Source organism: Pituophis catenifer, unplaced genomic scaffold (assembly GCF_029215685.1).
Source record: "Pituophis catenifer annectens isolate HBS135680 unplaced genomic scaffold, rPitCat1.0.hap2 SCAF_1, whole genome shotgun sequence".
Lineage (NCBI taxonomy): Eukaryota > Metazoa > Chordata > Lepidosauria > Squamata > Colubridae > Pituophis > Pituophis catenifer.
Genome location: NW_027256881.1, coordinates 240602352 through 240619007, shown reverse-complemented (window position 1 = coordinate 240619007; position 16656 = coordinate 240602352). Strand labels below are relative to the sequence as shown.

The following is a 16656-nucleotide window of genomic DNA, read 5'->3' as shown; positions in this document are numbered from 1 at the left end:
TTTTTTTTCCATCTCAAAATCAAGTAGTGGTTTACAAGTAGGTATTAGGGTCCACATAAGCAGGATACTACATTTATTTCAGTATAAATGTAGAAGAAGGAGAAATCTATACCTAATCTGCAGTAATGAATTGATGAGATACATGGTTTTTGTCAATAGTGGGGAAAAATATTTTAAGCAGCGTAGCCCAATTTATTTAGCTGTTCTATAGTTAGCTACTACCAGGCTTTCCCTGTTCCTCCCCTACTTTTATTACTAAACCTACCAATGTCGTGGTTGTTATCGATCGTTTAATATTGTTCTATGTATTTTTTGTTTGTTTTATTGGCAATACAATCACCTGTGAAATTCTTCTGTCCGATCATCACCATCTGCTGAAATCATCAGGCAGTGACGGAGAAGGGCACCCAGACGTCGGTACAGAGCAGCATCTTCCTGGCCCAAAAACAAAATTAAAACCTTTTAGTATGAGAAAAGAGCACATTTTTATTTTAGGCAGTCTGTTTATTGACACAGACTGTTCTAGCAATGCATTTTCAGAACCAAACATACATTTAAGTTCAACGGGAAAATGGCATACATGGGATTTGAAAATCTGCAAATCAAATCAGCATACACAAAACAAAGATCTGTTAATTCCTGGTTCCCTAATTTGTGACAAATTGTAAAGTCATATCAACAGATGAATTAGCATAACTGCCTTATCTAGCATTTGTTTCCCTTTGTCTCTTCATGTATGTCAGTAGACATTACTAAGTAAATAAGGGGGAGAGCTGTAAGGTAAAATAGAGCAATGCAAATTTCCTCTGGAACTCATTCCTGGTGTATCCCAGATGTGGACATCCAGGAAGACTTGAAACATGTCCCTAACTATAGGAATCATACGTGAAATGAAATGGCGAATATAGGCAGTCCTCAACGTTATCACCACAATTGGGATCGTAATTTGTGTTGCTAAGCAAGATGGCTGTTACATGAGTCATGAGCAATTTATGACCTTTTTTGCTGTGATCGTTAAGAAGATCACTGCAGTTGTTAAGTGAATCGTGTGGTCATTTAGCAAATCTAGCTTCTCCCTTTGACTTGTCAGAAGCCAGCCAGGAAGGTCACAAATCACATGATCCTGGGGGGTCTGCAACCATTATAAATACATGCTGGATTTCAAGCGATGGTTATTAAGGGTGAGGATCAGCTGTAAGTCACTTTGTTCAGTACTATTGTAATTTTGAACAGTCGCTAAACAAATGTTTATAACTTGAGGACTACCTGTGAAGAATAGATAGAAATAGAATAACAGAGTTGGAAGGTACCTTGGAGGTCTTCTAGTCCAACCCCCTGCCCAGGCAGGAAACCCTACACCACTTCAGACAAATGGTTATCCAACATCTTTTTAAAATTTCCAGTGTTGGAGCATTCACAACTTCTGCAGGCAAGTTGTTCCACTGATTAATTGTTCTGTCAGGAAATTTCTCCTTAGTTCTAGGTTGCTTCTCTCCTTGATTAGTTTCCACCCATTGCTTCTTGTTTTACCCTCATGTGCTTTGAAGAATAGTTTGACTCCCTCTTCTTTGTGGCAACCCCAGAGATATTGGAACACTGCTATCATGTCTCCCCTAGTCCTTCTTTTCATTAAACTAGACATACCCAGTTCCTGCAACTGTTCTTCATATGTTTTAGCCTCCAGTACCCTAATCATCTTTGTTGCTCTTCTCTGCACTTTTTCTAGAGTCTAAGACCAAGACATCTATGAATGAACTACTCAGTGTCACTTCTGGGTGTTTTACCTCATCCACGTCCTTTTTGTTGATATCAAAAGTGATATTGAAAAGGATCTTCAGGATTTCCATAGCACGCTCTGTTTCCTGCCGAGGTAATGGCAGGGAAGGATCCCCTTTGGCAGCTACCTCATGAGGATCAATCCATTTTACTCCCAGTGTAAGTTCCAGGGTATCTGTCATTAAACCAATACCTCGAAGTTCTTGTGCAACCTGCTGCCGAACATCCACCCTTAGTGCCGTCAATAAAAAGAGAAGGCGCAGGTCAAAGAATTTTATGTCATGGGGGAAGTTTCTCTCATTGTAGAGTTTGATACGATCTGTAAGTCCCACCACAAACTGAGCCTCAGCCATCAGTTCCTGAGCCCGGGGACTACTGAAGACAATATTACAGAGGCACTTAAGTGCCTCCAGAATTACATCCAGATCAGGAACCTCCAGGATTTGCTCTTCCCTATAAATAATCCCAGCATGCCTGGCTAGTGTCTTCAGACTTTCCATGGTGGTGAAAGGGCCAAGGCATTTTTTATCCCGGGACAGAATTCGTATGCTTTCCAAGCACGTCACTTGACAAGAAGGCTGGAGAACCCTCTCCAAGAACTTGATCAGAAGCATAGCCAGTTTCTAAAATATCAGAAAGGAGATAAAAAGAGATAAAAGAACAGATCTAATAGTATCAATGAACTTCTGCATAAGACAACAGGACTATCTATATTTGCATTTGTACAATTTCAAAAGTCCAATAAACTCTAACGTATCTATCTGCATATAACCAATGTTGCTACAACATCCACTTTATAATATCACAAGTTGACACACAGCAATTAGAATGTGCCTCTACTTCTTAGGTTTAAGCTGCAAATGTCTTTTCTTATACAGACAAAACAGCACCATAAGGACAGTACTATATAGTAGGCTCAGAGAAATTCTTGAGATTTACATAACATAAGGGAAATGGAAATTCTGAAATAATGTAATGATGACTGAGCATGCTTAGTGATTATTTAATGCAGATTGACACGTGGAGGGAGAAAAGCGGAAGGAGGAACGTTCCACAGCAAAGAGACTGAACAGTAATTCTTCTCCCTGCAGTGAGGCATTGACAGCATCACTGTTATAGTGAAAAAGACATACAAGATGGCAGCCAGCCAGCAATTCAGCCCCTTACCTCAGTCTTCCCTCAACATGTTTGCCTTTCAAAAAGTCAGGAATTTTTTTTTAAAAAGTAACTAGTGACTGAATAAGCAAATCAGCAAAACCTTCCAGAGATTATCTGCAGAGCCATTGGGTAAGGGAGTGGAGGGGATAGAGAAAGCAATATCACACAGTCATGCACTTTTTGTTTGTGTATTATGACCTCTTATGACACGTATGCAGCTTTTTCATTATTTCACCTTTGATTCTGTGGAAGTCACCCCACATAATACCGATAGTAGTTAGTATTTAATTACCAAGTATACTCTGCCTTGGCTAAAGGAGGGAAACAAATATCAAGATTCAGGAGGCAGAGTTCCTCCAATGATAAATTATCTACTCACAGCTTGTGACAATGTCATGAGGGCTTTGGGGGAAGGGGGGGGGGTGGAAGGATGCCAGGGCATGTCTGTACTGCAGATAGATGTAAGTGGGGAAAGGGCCTTAGTCATAACACTACCAGAAACACAAAGCCTAGCAGTGCAATGATTACTTAAATTGGGTACATGTAAAGCATAGAGTTGCGCTATTTCAAAAGAGGGAAATGCATTCAGACTCAATTAATTTTACTAAACATACTTGACTTTGCTCTCTGTATTTCAACAATGCAGCAGGTAGCTATTTGTTTTCCACAATAGTTTTTCAGACATCAAACATAGACATTTTTGTCACTTTGCAGGCAGTGTGGCCCCAGAAGCACGACAAACAGTCAATTCCCAGATGGGCAGACTAGACATTTTCCATCTCTATATGGAACTGCCCTTGAAGAGTATCTGGAACCTTCAGCACAGGCATTTATATGTGTTCCTCATAGAAGACATTACCCCTCTGGTCCTTGAGCTGCATTGGTTATCAGTTTGTTTCAGGGTCCAATTCAAGGTGCTGCTTTTGGCCCTTAAAGCCCTACATGGCCCGGGGCAAGGTTTCTGAGGGACTGTCTGATTTTTACATTTTCCCATCCCACCAGATCTAATAAAAAGGAAATGCTGTAGATTCCATCAGGGAGATACATTTGGTGGACGCTAGGTGGCAGGTCTTCTTGTCTATGTGGAATATCCTCCCCCTCGCCCCCACTTCCCCAGGTTAGGCTTCTGACTTTCCGAAAATCCCTCAAGATCTGGTTGTGCTATCAGGTCCAGGATTTCAGGGAATTGGTGCTGTAGCTCCATTATTATTAACATTCCTTTTTAAAATTTTTTTTAAATTTTTAGCTACATTTTATTTAATGTTTTTAATTAATAATATGTGTTATTTGTATACTGTTGTTTTTTAACTTTGTTGTACGTTGCCCAGAGTAATTTGTTGTCTGACATGGTTGGCTATATAAATTTTAAAAATAAATAAATGAAATCTCAATAGCTTACTCCTGCCTCTTAAATACAGAACCAATGTATTTAGTATGAGACCTTCCCATCTGCTCCCACCACTTTGGATGGTATTAAAGTATGCCATCATTGGCTCCTTTCCATTATGAAAATATGACAATGAGCTATTTATGCAGCTTATACCTATTACCGTTTTAGGTTGGCATTTGGCTCTTGGGCAGGATCCCCCTTTGAGAAATTTGCTGTTACCATATGGAATCTTGTGGTGTGACTTTTAAGGCTCTAGCCTAGCATAGGAATTGATGGGCTGCCCTACTCTCAGGTGAAAGGATAAGCTTATGATCAGCTCACAGTAAGATGGAGCACAAACAGCTCTGCTCCCTCTCTATATAATCAGTTGGTAGACAAGAGCATGTTCAACAGCAGGCAAGCAGGTCAAGAGAGGTTCGTGCTCTACAGTATGCTAACTTCTTCTAGCTGTAACGATACAGTTGAGGACTAATCTCAGTGAAGTTTGTGAGCTCTCCTTTGATGTCCCCTGAATCTATTACCACAGCAGATTTATGTTGCAGCATCATAGATAAATGTGGTGAGATTTAAATATCTTTGGGACTGATGTAATAAGTTACTATCCATAACATTTGTGGATAAGGAAGCATCTGATAAGTAGGAAGAGGAAAAGAAAACAAGCTGTACCAGCTTTCTCCTCCAGTAATAAATGGAAGAAAGGTATCTGAATGCAGATGATACCTTCATTTCTACTCTTATTGTTGAATAATAATAATCCAAGAAAGAGAATTGTTGCTTTTGGTGTGTGTTTCTGATCATGAATAAAGTTGTCTTGAAATTGAATATAGTTTAATGAAGAACTTGTCTTCTTTTGATCACCCTGTTACATACCCCATCCATCTTGTCTTCCAAGCTGAACAACAGTACAATAAAAGTGAACAAACCATATAAAGCAATCCTTTATATATTGTGAATATATAAAAACAGCAATGCTTTTTAAAACAGTTAATAGCTCTTCAATAGTTATCTATTAAATAGTAATATTTAAAATAGATATAAGAGCAGTATTATGTGCAGATTGTAAATAGTATTTATCAATGGTATGTAATGGTAAGAAGAGAGAGATCACAAACACTGCTGTCACCTGATCAAAGTTACAGTGCATTTAATGCATTATCATATTTTTGCAATGAAGTGCATCTGATGTCTAATTACTTGCTAGCTGCTACCAATGATCATTTCCTTTACAATTTGCTGGTGTGTGCAAGAGGATTTGCATCACTTTCTGTATTTTATAAATGCCATATGCTGTGAAGAGTTACATCTGGATGTTAAGATGTACAATGATATACAGTGAACAGAAATACTTATTACTATAGAATATATGTGTGTGTACTTTTTTCTGTTTAGACACAGCATGCACACAGACAATAGGAAGAGGAATGTCTGTTGGATATGTTGGCCACTTTGAGTTATTTGTAAAAATAATAAAGATGGGAAATAAATAAAATTAAGCTACTTTGTCAGACTCTTGGTCTATATAACTCAGTAGCGTCTTTTCAGTTGGTTGCAGCTCACCCAAGTGATTTCTCAAGATCTGGGGAATTATTTTGGGTAATTTCTACAAGCAGTGCCTGTGTACTGTCACATTTGGTACTTCTAATTGTTGTATGTTCACAGTTTCTAAGAAAAGAGGTTTATTTAAATGGGGAAATCTATTTAAACTGATCACAGCATTTCCAGATCTTTATTTATGCTAGGAGATTCCACAGAATTAAGAAAGAAGAGAGTCACTGCATTTTTGGCATTGCTGCTCCAACAATATCTGTGCCCAATTTGCCAGCTATGGAATTTAAAATCTGGTCTGTACTGGCAAATGGAAAACGATGCTGGATTAAATTGGAACCTAAAAATAGAAACCTGCACAGCTGGAACATCTGATATTTTGAGGCTCTATGTATTTGTATGTGTGTACGTATGTGTAAATGAGTGAATTTTTCTTGTTGTATTTTGAGTTAATCGACATAACTGATACTGATTGATCCACAAGCAGACACTCTCTTGGATAGAGATAAGCCTTATAAGCTCATACAGAAAATCAGAACAAGATGTTCAGCTACCAAAGTATTCCAGTGTAGGTCTTTTGGAGCCCTTCAGATATAGTTGGACAACAACTACCCACTTTGCTCATCATTAGCAATGCTGGCTGAGACTACTGAAAGGTACAATACATCTAAAGGGCCACAGGCTGTTGTATACTTTAACCATCCTTACACCCAGATGGATTTAATTCTCACTGGACATTACCAGCGTTTCTTTTCTTCTTGTAGGCACTCCTGGACTTCAAAAGCAAAACTGTGTACTATGTTAAATATGCCTTAAAATGGCTATGCTCCCGCTCTCCATTTTGCACAGTGAAAAATAGTTCATGCCTTTCTACAGCCAGAATCCAGAAATTATTATTTTTCTCATCCAATATTCCTGGTGGACTACAAACAATGAGACAACAACATACCTTTCTTTCTTCCTGCTCTTCATCATCAAAGGTGAAACAATGAGAATTCTGAGAAAGAAAAAATGGAAGTTCATTGAATGAATTAAGAAAATAATTTTCTCAAAACGTAAGAGTTTTTTTTTAAACAAATGGCAATTACTCAATTTCTTCCAAATACCTAGCTACTCAGATGCTAACCAATTAAATATTTAAGCTGAGTAAAGAAGGAAAGAAAAAGAAAGGTAAGATGGATTATTACTTTCTAAGTAGCTTTATTAATTGGGGCAGTTATTTTCAAACTTATCTTTTTAAAAAAATATTTCTATGACTACTTGTTTTTTGAAATAAACTCTAGGCACTGTAAAATATTTTGAGGCACATTCTAAGGTAAATAGTCTGCTCAAACACGCACTGGCTTGACATTATAATTTAAATGTGGACCACATGATTACCAAACTTTTTCTACCATTGCACATTTCAGATGAAGATAATGAGCAAGACTTCATGCATAGGTTTGCCTCCCATTACCTTTTTTTCTAACCGAGGCATTTCTCATTAGCCTGTAATGATCTCCCAGGTGGCCCAGTTCATAAACTGGGATTTTGTCCAAATTTTCCCAAATGGCAAATACCTTCACCTTAATAGAAATTTCTTCCCAATTGCCAATCATGTTCTGAAGAAGGGAATTGAAACAACTTTTTCAGTTGTTTTATTTATTTAAATTGTATTCATACAACTATTATTCCACTTTGGAAGTCCGTTAATAGACTTCACTGCATTTGGCAATAGAAAGCATAAGTTTACAGCAGTTTATTTATAAGGAGACTAGATCTGTGTGCCTTTCTTGGTTACTGAAATCAGAGACATCAGCTCTAATATAATCCAAGAATTTTCATTTATCATAGCATATTTTACCGCAAATGAAAATTTCCAGCTTGCAGTATCTTGAAAAAGTATGCTTGACATTGTTCTCAACAGACTACTATAGCTTAGTTGGAAGCTATAAGCACATTAAGCAATCCATTCTCAGCTACTTTTCAGTGGTGACAGCTTGAAAGAGGAACATGGGCTACAACTGCTACTTTTAGAATTATATCAGGTCTTTTTGGAACAAGATATATTTCTCTGTTATTATTAACTAGGAAAGGAATTGCCATATGTTTTGCTTTATCCATTATGCAGTACCTTCTGGAGTTATCTGGCACAAATTCTTAGAAAGCCTCAGCATTAGCCTTTTTCCATATTGAGAGGTATCCATGAATCATTCATGTGTTTTCTGAGAATGGCATCTACCCACCAGATACTGAGACTGATGGAGAAACATGTTAACGAAGGTCTCAACTTCTCTGTAGCGCAACAATGGAACTACAATCACATTTTCTCTAAACAAAACTGTTAAAAATATCAGTATCTGAAAAGACAAGATAATCTGATATTTTATCTCCCAGAGTAAAAAGTATTGATATTATCATTACTGCAGTTAAAGTTTTCACCAAGATAAAATTTCCCGGTTGAACATTTTGGGCAGATCAGAGTAGCAGAGTTCATTCTCTCACAGTATTGCCAGTTAGGAAGGTTTTATGGTCAACAATGTTTTTTTTAAAAAAGTCTGCTTGAAGTTTCAGAGACCTCCTCCCAATTGATGGACAATGGCCAAATAGGTAGTAGATAGGTAGTTCTTGACATACAACAATCATAATAAAGCCTGCCCATTATAATTGTATGTCATGACAGTCATATGACCAACCTGATCTTATTACTTTTTTGGAGCAGTTGTTAACCGAATCGCCTAGGTTATTAAGTGAAGGTTATAAAGTATGGTCATTGAGTGAATGCCACAGTTGTTAAACTGCAATCATGAAGCAAATCAATGGTTCACTATGGGCGCCATTTTGCTAAAAATCGAAAGTGCAAAACATTTGGCAAAACATCGTAAAGAACAGTCACATGATGCAATACCCTGTATTTTGCTCTGGGAAGTTGGGGGGGAGGGAGAAGGGAATGGGTGGGGGGAGGAGGGGGGAGAATTTGTAAAACATTTTAAAACTTTTCAATTAAAAAAAAAGAATAGTCACATGACTGTGGGATGTTACAAACTATTATAAATGCAACTTTGTTGCTAAGTGCCCAAAGTTTAGTCACAGGATTGCTAAGGGGATCTGATTGTTGGATCCTTGAATCTGGATCATAAACCCCCTTTATTGATGGGGTGGCCCTTTATATCGTTAGATGTAAGTTGAGGACTACCTGTATAGCAGCTTCACAGATGTATATAAAGAGAATGCAATCTACCAATTGATACTCATATTCCTTCTCATTCCCCTCTATGAAAATAACATTTGGGGTTACATGTATTACATGCAGCTATTCTGAAAATCTGTTGCAGAGAAAGTCACAAAGATGTCAGAGCAAAAAGTATCCATGATAAAATCAAATATAAATCAATTCACAACTACATATTCATTAGTTTGATTTCAAGTTCCTAGAAATGTTTAATACTGAAGGACATAGTTCAGGTTGTGTAACATTTTGAAGTAAGTGAGGGTGACTAAGTATGAACACTTAGCCTCACCACAACCATTTATTTTGTTTTATCATTTGTTATATGAAAAGTTCCAAGGTTACAATAGATTTTATCTAAGCCAGTAATAATCAGCATAATTCTTTACATACACTATTTCCTAGGACTGTGGATTTGTGGATTTCATACACCTGTCTGTCAGTTATTTCTTTTTTTTTTTCCTTTTTCATCCCCACCAATTCTCTGGCATGAGACATTCTCTCACAAGAGCATACTTTCACTGTTGCATCCCAGCTGCAGTTCATTTTTGAGAAAGGAAGGGAGAAAGTAACCCCAAATGGCTAGGTTAAAAGATTAATACCAAGAATATACTGCCCAATAATACAGGCAGATGAAACTGAAGGCAGCGTCACAAGAATACCTTTAAAACATGCAATGTGAATTCTTCAACACTCCATCAGGATGCCTCAATTCTCAATGAAAACTCACCTCCTGGTTGTAGATCTGTAGCACTTTGAGGACAGTATCTTGCTTCCCATTTTCTACAGTCTCTAGCACAGCTTGGAGTGTCATGTCTGCCCAGAGGAACAGGGCCGACTGCAGTGAAATGTAGTAGAAAGCTTTGTGGCGTGGCTGGATATTTACTGATGCAAAGAGTCCTTGTTAGACAGCTGATGAGAAGAGGGAGGAACATTAGCAAGCCTAGCCACTCCAGGATGCCAAAGTACAAAGCAGATGAAAGCTCCCAGTAAAACCAGCCAGTAGCTTGCTATCTTGCTCACACACTAATCCTCTTCCTCTTTGGGCTTTTCAGCATTTAATAAATGTCCTTTGAGCAAAGCATTACCTAGCTAGCCTCCCCTTCCGCCAGTCGAGGATTACCTTAAAACAGATAACTGCATGATGTAGCTCCTCAAAGCACCTCCTCCACCCATTGTCCTCATTTCTCTCTATAAATATAAAACAAAAGGAAAGAAATTCCCCTATGATAATAAAAGGATGCACTCCCAGCAAAACCACCCATATCTCCTTGCTGGATTCAGATGGCAATACATTTTCTGGTGAAAAAACATTGGAGGTCTGAAAACGTACTAAAGCTGTGCTCACCAATCAGAGTACCTCTCAAACTGACTCATCCCACAGATTCAAATCTCTGATCCTGCTTAGAAAACATGAGGTGGGGGTAACCTTTCCACCCTACAACCTTAACTCTTTGGTTGCCAAGTTCTCTGCATTTCTAGGTCCAACATTCAGTCTGTGTCACCACAAAGACAGTAGCTGTTTAAGAATGCAGATATATGTTTGTAACCCTCCAGTAGTCATGCTAATCACAGTGCATGTCACAGTATGTGATGGTAACAACTGTGACAGGGGAAGGGACCGGCAGGCTGTCAAGGCAGATGTTAGAAGAACTTGCCGCAATCATAATGCTTAACCTTATGATTTAAATTAGCGCGCCCCCCCCCCCAAACTGTTCAGCTTATGGATCCTTTCATGAAGTTTTAGATTGTTCATCAACCCTCAAATATTTATTATATGAAAATAATTTAATGAACACTGCTTTAACTAAGAGTACTATGAATAACAACAACAACAGACAGACATCTGGCCCACAACACGCCTGACATCACTATTGTGGAAAAGAAAAAATGTCTGGTTCATTGATATTGCAATACCAGGCGATACATGAATTGAAGAGAAAAAGGCTAGAAAACCCCCCCAAAATATCGTGATTTACAAATTGAAGTTGAGCAATTGTGGAGGAAGAAATCAATGGTTGTACCAATAGTATTTAGGAGTCCCTGGAGCAATACCCAAAGGGCTGCCTAGATACATGGAAATCTTGAACATTAGATCTGAATATTCTGACTTTGCAAAAAAAATCCACTCTACTCGGAATTGCCTGTATACTTAAGATGTTACCTTAACAGCTCTTAGGTCCTTGGTTAGGACCTGAATTGTTAATTTTTTACCTTTACTCAGACTGAATCAAATTGAAAATTAAATAACAACACCTTGGAGATTCCCAATGAGGATCTGGTGGTCAGGCCCCCTCATGTGTATCCCATAGCAGGGGGACCTTTAGCAAGTGCTCCCTAGTTCTCTGTGTAGGGAGGCAGAAACTATTAGAGAATTTGTTCGGTACAAACCAGAACTGCAAATAACAGTTCCCAGAATATCATGAATGCTACTATTTCAGTCACTTCTCACTTTCTAAAGTGTTTGTCCTTCACAGTTTACATATCTGTTAAGGAAAACACCAGGCAACTTAGTTGCCACAGAAATGATGAAGTGGCTTTAAAATAAGTAAACTGCTTGTTGTTTTTTATTTGCAAATTTCAAGAATAGCATGGAATAACATTTAAATAAAGAGGAATAATGTGCCAAAATGTGTATATGACTGAGCAACTGCCAGGATCAGCAGTTCTGGCAAAAGGTTTCCCAAAGCTTGAAGCAATCTGTAGATTACAAATGCTTCATATCCTTCCACAATTGTTTAAAAGAAACAACAACAACATTTGACTACTCATACTATAAACATGCAGCAGAGCTTGAAAATTTTTAAAAACAAATTAGAATATTGTAGTCAACTTTCTTCTGTGCAGAGAACATGTACAGAATATCTCCTCACCGAGCACAAGTAATATCTACATACAGCCAATAACTTGTAACTGGAATTGGCTGTTGTAGCCCTGAAATCATGAGAGGAAAGAACTTCATGGCATTTTAATTTAGCATATTTTTTAAAAATGCTACAGAAAATTATGATCACATAATTTCAATACAATTTTTTAAATCTACAGGTTTGATTTGTTAACAGGTATAACTGATAAAAATTTCCAATATGGTCCCAGGCATTACAATTAGCCAAGATGAGGAAAGCTATCCCTGTATATCATCTTAAATATTTGTGTTTCACAGTTCTGTCATTGTTTTCTTGATTCATCTAAATCATTACTGACCTACTTATCAGAAATTAGGGACACATTTGTCTTCTAAATCCTCTGAAATCAATTTAGTAGCCAGGAATTATGGAATTATGATTGGGTTTTGAAAAGTCTCCACCACAATTATTAAACCAGATTAAAGCATAAAAATAGGGAATTCTATGGAGCAATAGTTCTCAATCTTTTCTTCACCATGGACCAAAGGACCAAAAACTGCCATGACGCAATTCATTCCCTTTACTGGAAATGGGGAAACAGAGGCCCATGGGAGGGGGGGGAGGGGAGGGGGGAGTTTCTTGTACAGCTGTCTGACTCTAAGAGTGAGCAAAACATCAGGAGAACGGTAGTACATGTAGTCCTCAACTTACGACCACAATTGAGCCCAAAATTTATGTTAACTGAAATATTTGTTAAGTGAGTTTTGCTCCATTTTATTACCTTTCTTGTCATAATTGTTCAGTGAATCACTGCAGTTGATAAGTTAGTAGCCCAGTTGTTAGGTGAAACTGGTTTCCCCATGCTACCCAACTTCTGATTTTTTTTTGTCAGGGTTTTTGTTGCTATTGTTATTGCAATAGCAATGAATAATCATTATATACCAATATATAAATTGTACTTTGTTTATTTATTATTCATCAAAAACAAAGCCATTCTATTTCTCTCTACATGTTTCGACCAGGTTTCTTTATGCACATCAATGAATAGATTGCAGATATGTTTATTTCTAGTACAAAGAGTACCCCTGTGCTCAACTCATATCCTGAAAGTCATAGAATTCATTATGAATTTCAGGATAAGAGCTGTAATAGATTGTGCACCAAGGTCCTTCATCTTACAGTGTTTGTAACTAAGTCTGAGACACTCGGACAAAAAGTGCACTTGGCATATCTTGCCACTAAATTTGTAACAGTCACCTGTAACTCTATCTCTTTAGATTTTCTTTTGAAAAAAATAAATATTTTGAAAAAGGCTCTTTCGGGTTTTTTAAAAATTTCGATTTGCAAACTGAATATAGTGGAACACTGCAAAACAGACAAGATCTTTACACAAAGATGAATTGACCAATTGGAAAACTGTTAAGATTAGAATCAGGTCTGTTTTAGATCTGTTGAGTGGTATTACTGCTACCTACATAGTGAGTCTACTTCAAAATTCAACATCTAGATTCCTTTGAAAACATTCACACACTCCTCCACCACCCATTCATCCACTCTTCTTAGCATAATGGACAATTTATTTAAAATAGATTGTGTAAAATAGCCTTTTTATACACTATCAGTATTTTTAACTAGCAAGAATAGAAGACAAACACTTTTTCACTTTAAATTCCATTCTAGCCAGCACCAGCGTCCTGTATTAAAAACCGTAAATTTAAGAATAATTAGAAGCAAAAAGCAAAAGTTACCTTCTTTATAGCACTGCTGTTTTTGTGTACATAGTTATTTAGCAAGATTTTTGTTTCGTTTTTTGAATGAAGCAACTATCCTATTTTCCCTTAATCCTCCTAATGCAATTTTCGAGTGAGAAGACACTGGTGGTGTTTTCTTTCTCCTGGATAATCTTACTAGCAGAAAAACAGAGGGAGCAGTGGGGAATTGTAATGCAGGGTTACTGATCCACAAATTATAGCAAAGGAAGAATTGATCTCTAGGGAGCTCCACCCCTTTAACAAGCTTCCCTTCAGCTGCAGCTACTGTACAGCTGCCCAAGGCTGATGGGAAAGAATTTATACAAAACTATACAGAAAAAAAATCTAAATCATGGCACTGAACAGACTGTCAGCTGTATCCAATTGGATCTTGATTCAGAGACAACATTAAGTACATGAGAAGGCATCCAAAAGAATAAGAGCTCAGACAAAGACTTGAATTTTTAGCTTTAGAGACAACGAACAATAATTCTTTAGAGGGTATGTGAGCATTGTGTCAAAATCATCTAATAGAACATACAGGGAGTCCTTGACCTATGACCACAATTGAGCCCAAAATTTTTGTTGCTAAGTAAGACATTTGTAAAGTGAACTTTACCCCATTTTATGACCATTCTTGCCACAATTGTTAAGTGAATCAATTCAGTTGTTAAATTATTAACCCACTTGTTAAGTGAATCTGGCTTCCCCATTGACTTTGCTTATCAAAAGGTTGCAAAAGGTGATCACATGACCCCAGGACACTGCAAACATCATAAATAGGAGTCAGTTGCCAAGTTGTCTGAATTTTGATCACGTGAGCGCAGGGATGCTGCAATGGTCGTAAATGTGAAAAATGGTCATAAGTGCCATTTTTTCAGTGCCGTTGTAACTTTGAACAATCACTAAATGAACTGTTGTAAGTCGAGGACTACTTGTACATCTTGTAAAGGCATTGATATAAATTCTTAGCAGAATGAGTCAAGAATTACTACTACCTTATAACTACTGGTATGTGAGTATTTTATGGCCCCTGGGCCACATCTGGCCCTTTGGCTGTCCCTGTCTTGCCCACGTGAAATCAATCAGAAATTAGAAATCAAATGCAAATAAGTATATGCAATGCACGCAATTCACTGCATTGCTTTTATTTTGAAGGCGAGTGTTCTTTTTTTTCAATTTACGTGTGGGTCCATACACACCTTCACAGCACTATTGGTTCGGCCCTACACAACAGTCCCAGTTTTTTATGTGGCCCCTTGGGAAAATTGCCGATGTAGCCCAATGTAGGACAAGGCTTTTTTAAACTGATCTCTTTTTGGTAAATATGGAGAGGAGAGAGAATTCATTTTATTATTATTTCACTTCTATTACCCTTCATCCACATTACATGTTGGCTACATGTCACACTAGGTTCAAATGTATTTTCTCAACTATGTAAGGAGTCCATTTACATATAGGAATGGGACATCACAAACAAGAACTTCCCCATTTCACATCATCTTCTTATAACCCGTATCTAGTTATTGGTGAAGAAATGCCCCAAAATCTAGCTTACATCTCTGGGAATGTGAGATCTTTTTGAACACTGAATTGTTTTAGGATTTATTGCAACTCTGCAACTCCATAACAATTCATCTGAGTTTGGAAAGCCCTGTCTCTATAAATTTTTATCCTTTTCAGGAAACTGTCTCCTAGCTTTTCTCCTTTTTCTTTTGATCTTAACAGAATCATTTTCTTTCTACCTTAGATGCAAGTCTAAGACAAAAAGCTCCTTTCTGTTAAAGTTTGAAAATAACTTAATTAAGACAGGTTCAGAGTAACAGATTATAAGTATTAAAAATCACTTCAGGATTTTATTTGAAATTATTGATTTACATCTATGACAGAAGAGCAACAACTACATTTTATTAGCATTTCTTTTGTGACCTTTGCATTCATTTTTGCATTTTGGGAATGGGGCAGAAGTGGTAATATAAATATTCTACACTTTATAAATACGTGCATCCATTTCACCCCTTAAAACTTGAGCATCCCTTTTAAAACAAGCTTAATCCTATCTAACGTTTGGAATATGGGTCTCTTAAATACATTCATATTTGAGTAAGTGTTTGATCTTTTTTTTTTAAATCACTGATGCTGCTTTTTGCAGAATATACAAATCACTGTAATAAAATTGGCTCTGACTACAGTTATTTTCCCCTTCTGCTGAGCAACACACCTGCTACTGCTGTACTATCATATTTGCATGTGACACCTGGGCATTCTTGCTTGCTAGGATAAAAAATATATTTATTGCCAACACATTCACAAATAGTTTTGTAAAAGAGCATCATTCAATCATCTAATTCTCAAGCAGCATTGCAACTGGAACAAGATATTGGGAACAAATGTTAGCACTTCTGTAGGCCAACTTATTCCAAAGGAGATTTGCTTTGCAAGTAAGAGAAGCAAATTGCATTTGATTTGTCACAATAATGCCTTAACATAGGTAAAGGTTTCCCCTGTCCAGTCATTTCTTACTTCAAGGGGAGGTGCTTATCTCCGTTTCTTAGCCGGGGAGCCAGCATTGTCCAAAGACCTTTTCGGTGGTCATGTGGTCAAGGCACACAGAATGCTGTTACTTCTCTTTGAAATGGTACCTCTTTATCTACTCACATATACATTCTTTCAAACTTCTAGGTGAGCAGGAGCTGGGGAAGCAACAGAATCTCATCCTGTTGCACGGCACTTGAAAGGCTGCCAACTTTCCAGTTGACAAGCTCAGGGTCTTTAACTGCTGAGCCACCATTCCCCCACCTTAACATAACATGTGAAACTACTCATCTTTTTTTTTTAATGCAGGTTTAGTAAACTAAGTTGTGACTGTTTTTTGATCAATTAGCTATGTGCCATCAAAGTCAACATCATCTCTAAGCAACCAACAGATACTTTCTCCAGGAGGACCATGACTATTTTCAACAATAATAAAAGCACAAAAAG

General features: G+C 37.4%; 1 protein-coding gene across 3 annotated transcripts in view; it reads right to left on the bottom strand.

The window, feature by feature from the left end:
- RIC8A (RIC8 guanine nucleotide exchange factor A) overlaps positions 1 to 16656 on the bottom strand; it is a 28234-nt gene that overhangs the window by 10593 nt on the left and 985 nt on the right. Inside the window, exons 2-6 of one of the 3 annotated variants that reach the window (XM_070932117.1) lie at positions 10201 to 10268; positions 9808 to 9989; positions 6819 to 6866; positions 1785 to 2399; positions 341 to 435 (exon numbers count right to left, since the gene is read on the bottom strand). In XM_070932117.1, the coding sequence (XP_070788218.1) occupies positions 341 to 435; positions 1785 to 2399; positions 6819 to 6866; positions 9808 to 9891 (842 nt within the window). In that variant the 5' untranslated portion in view covers positions 9892 to 9989; positions 10201 to 10268. Of the gene's footprint in view, positions 1 to 340; positions 436 to 1784; positions 2400 to 6818; positions 6867 to 9807; positions 10394 to 16656 lie in introns of those variants that run through there. The other 2 variants (XM_070932133.1, XM_070932125.1) reach the window with 2 other exon arrangements.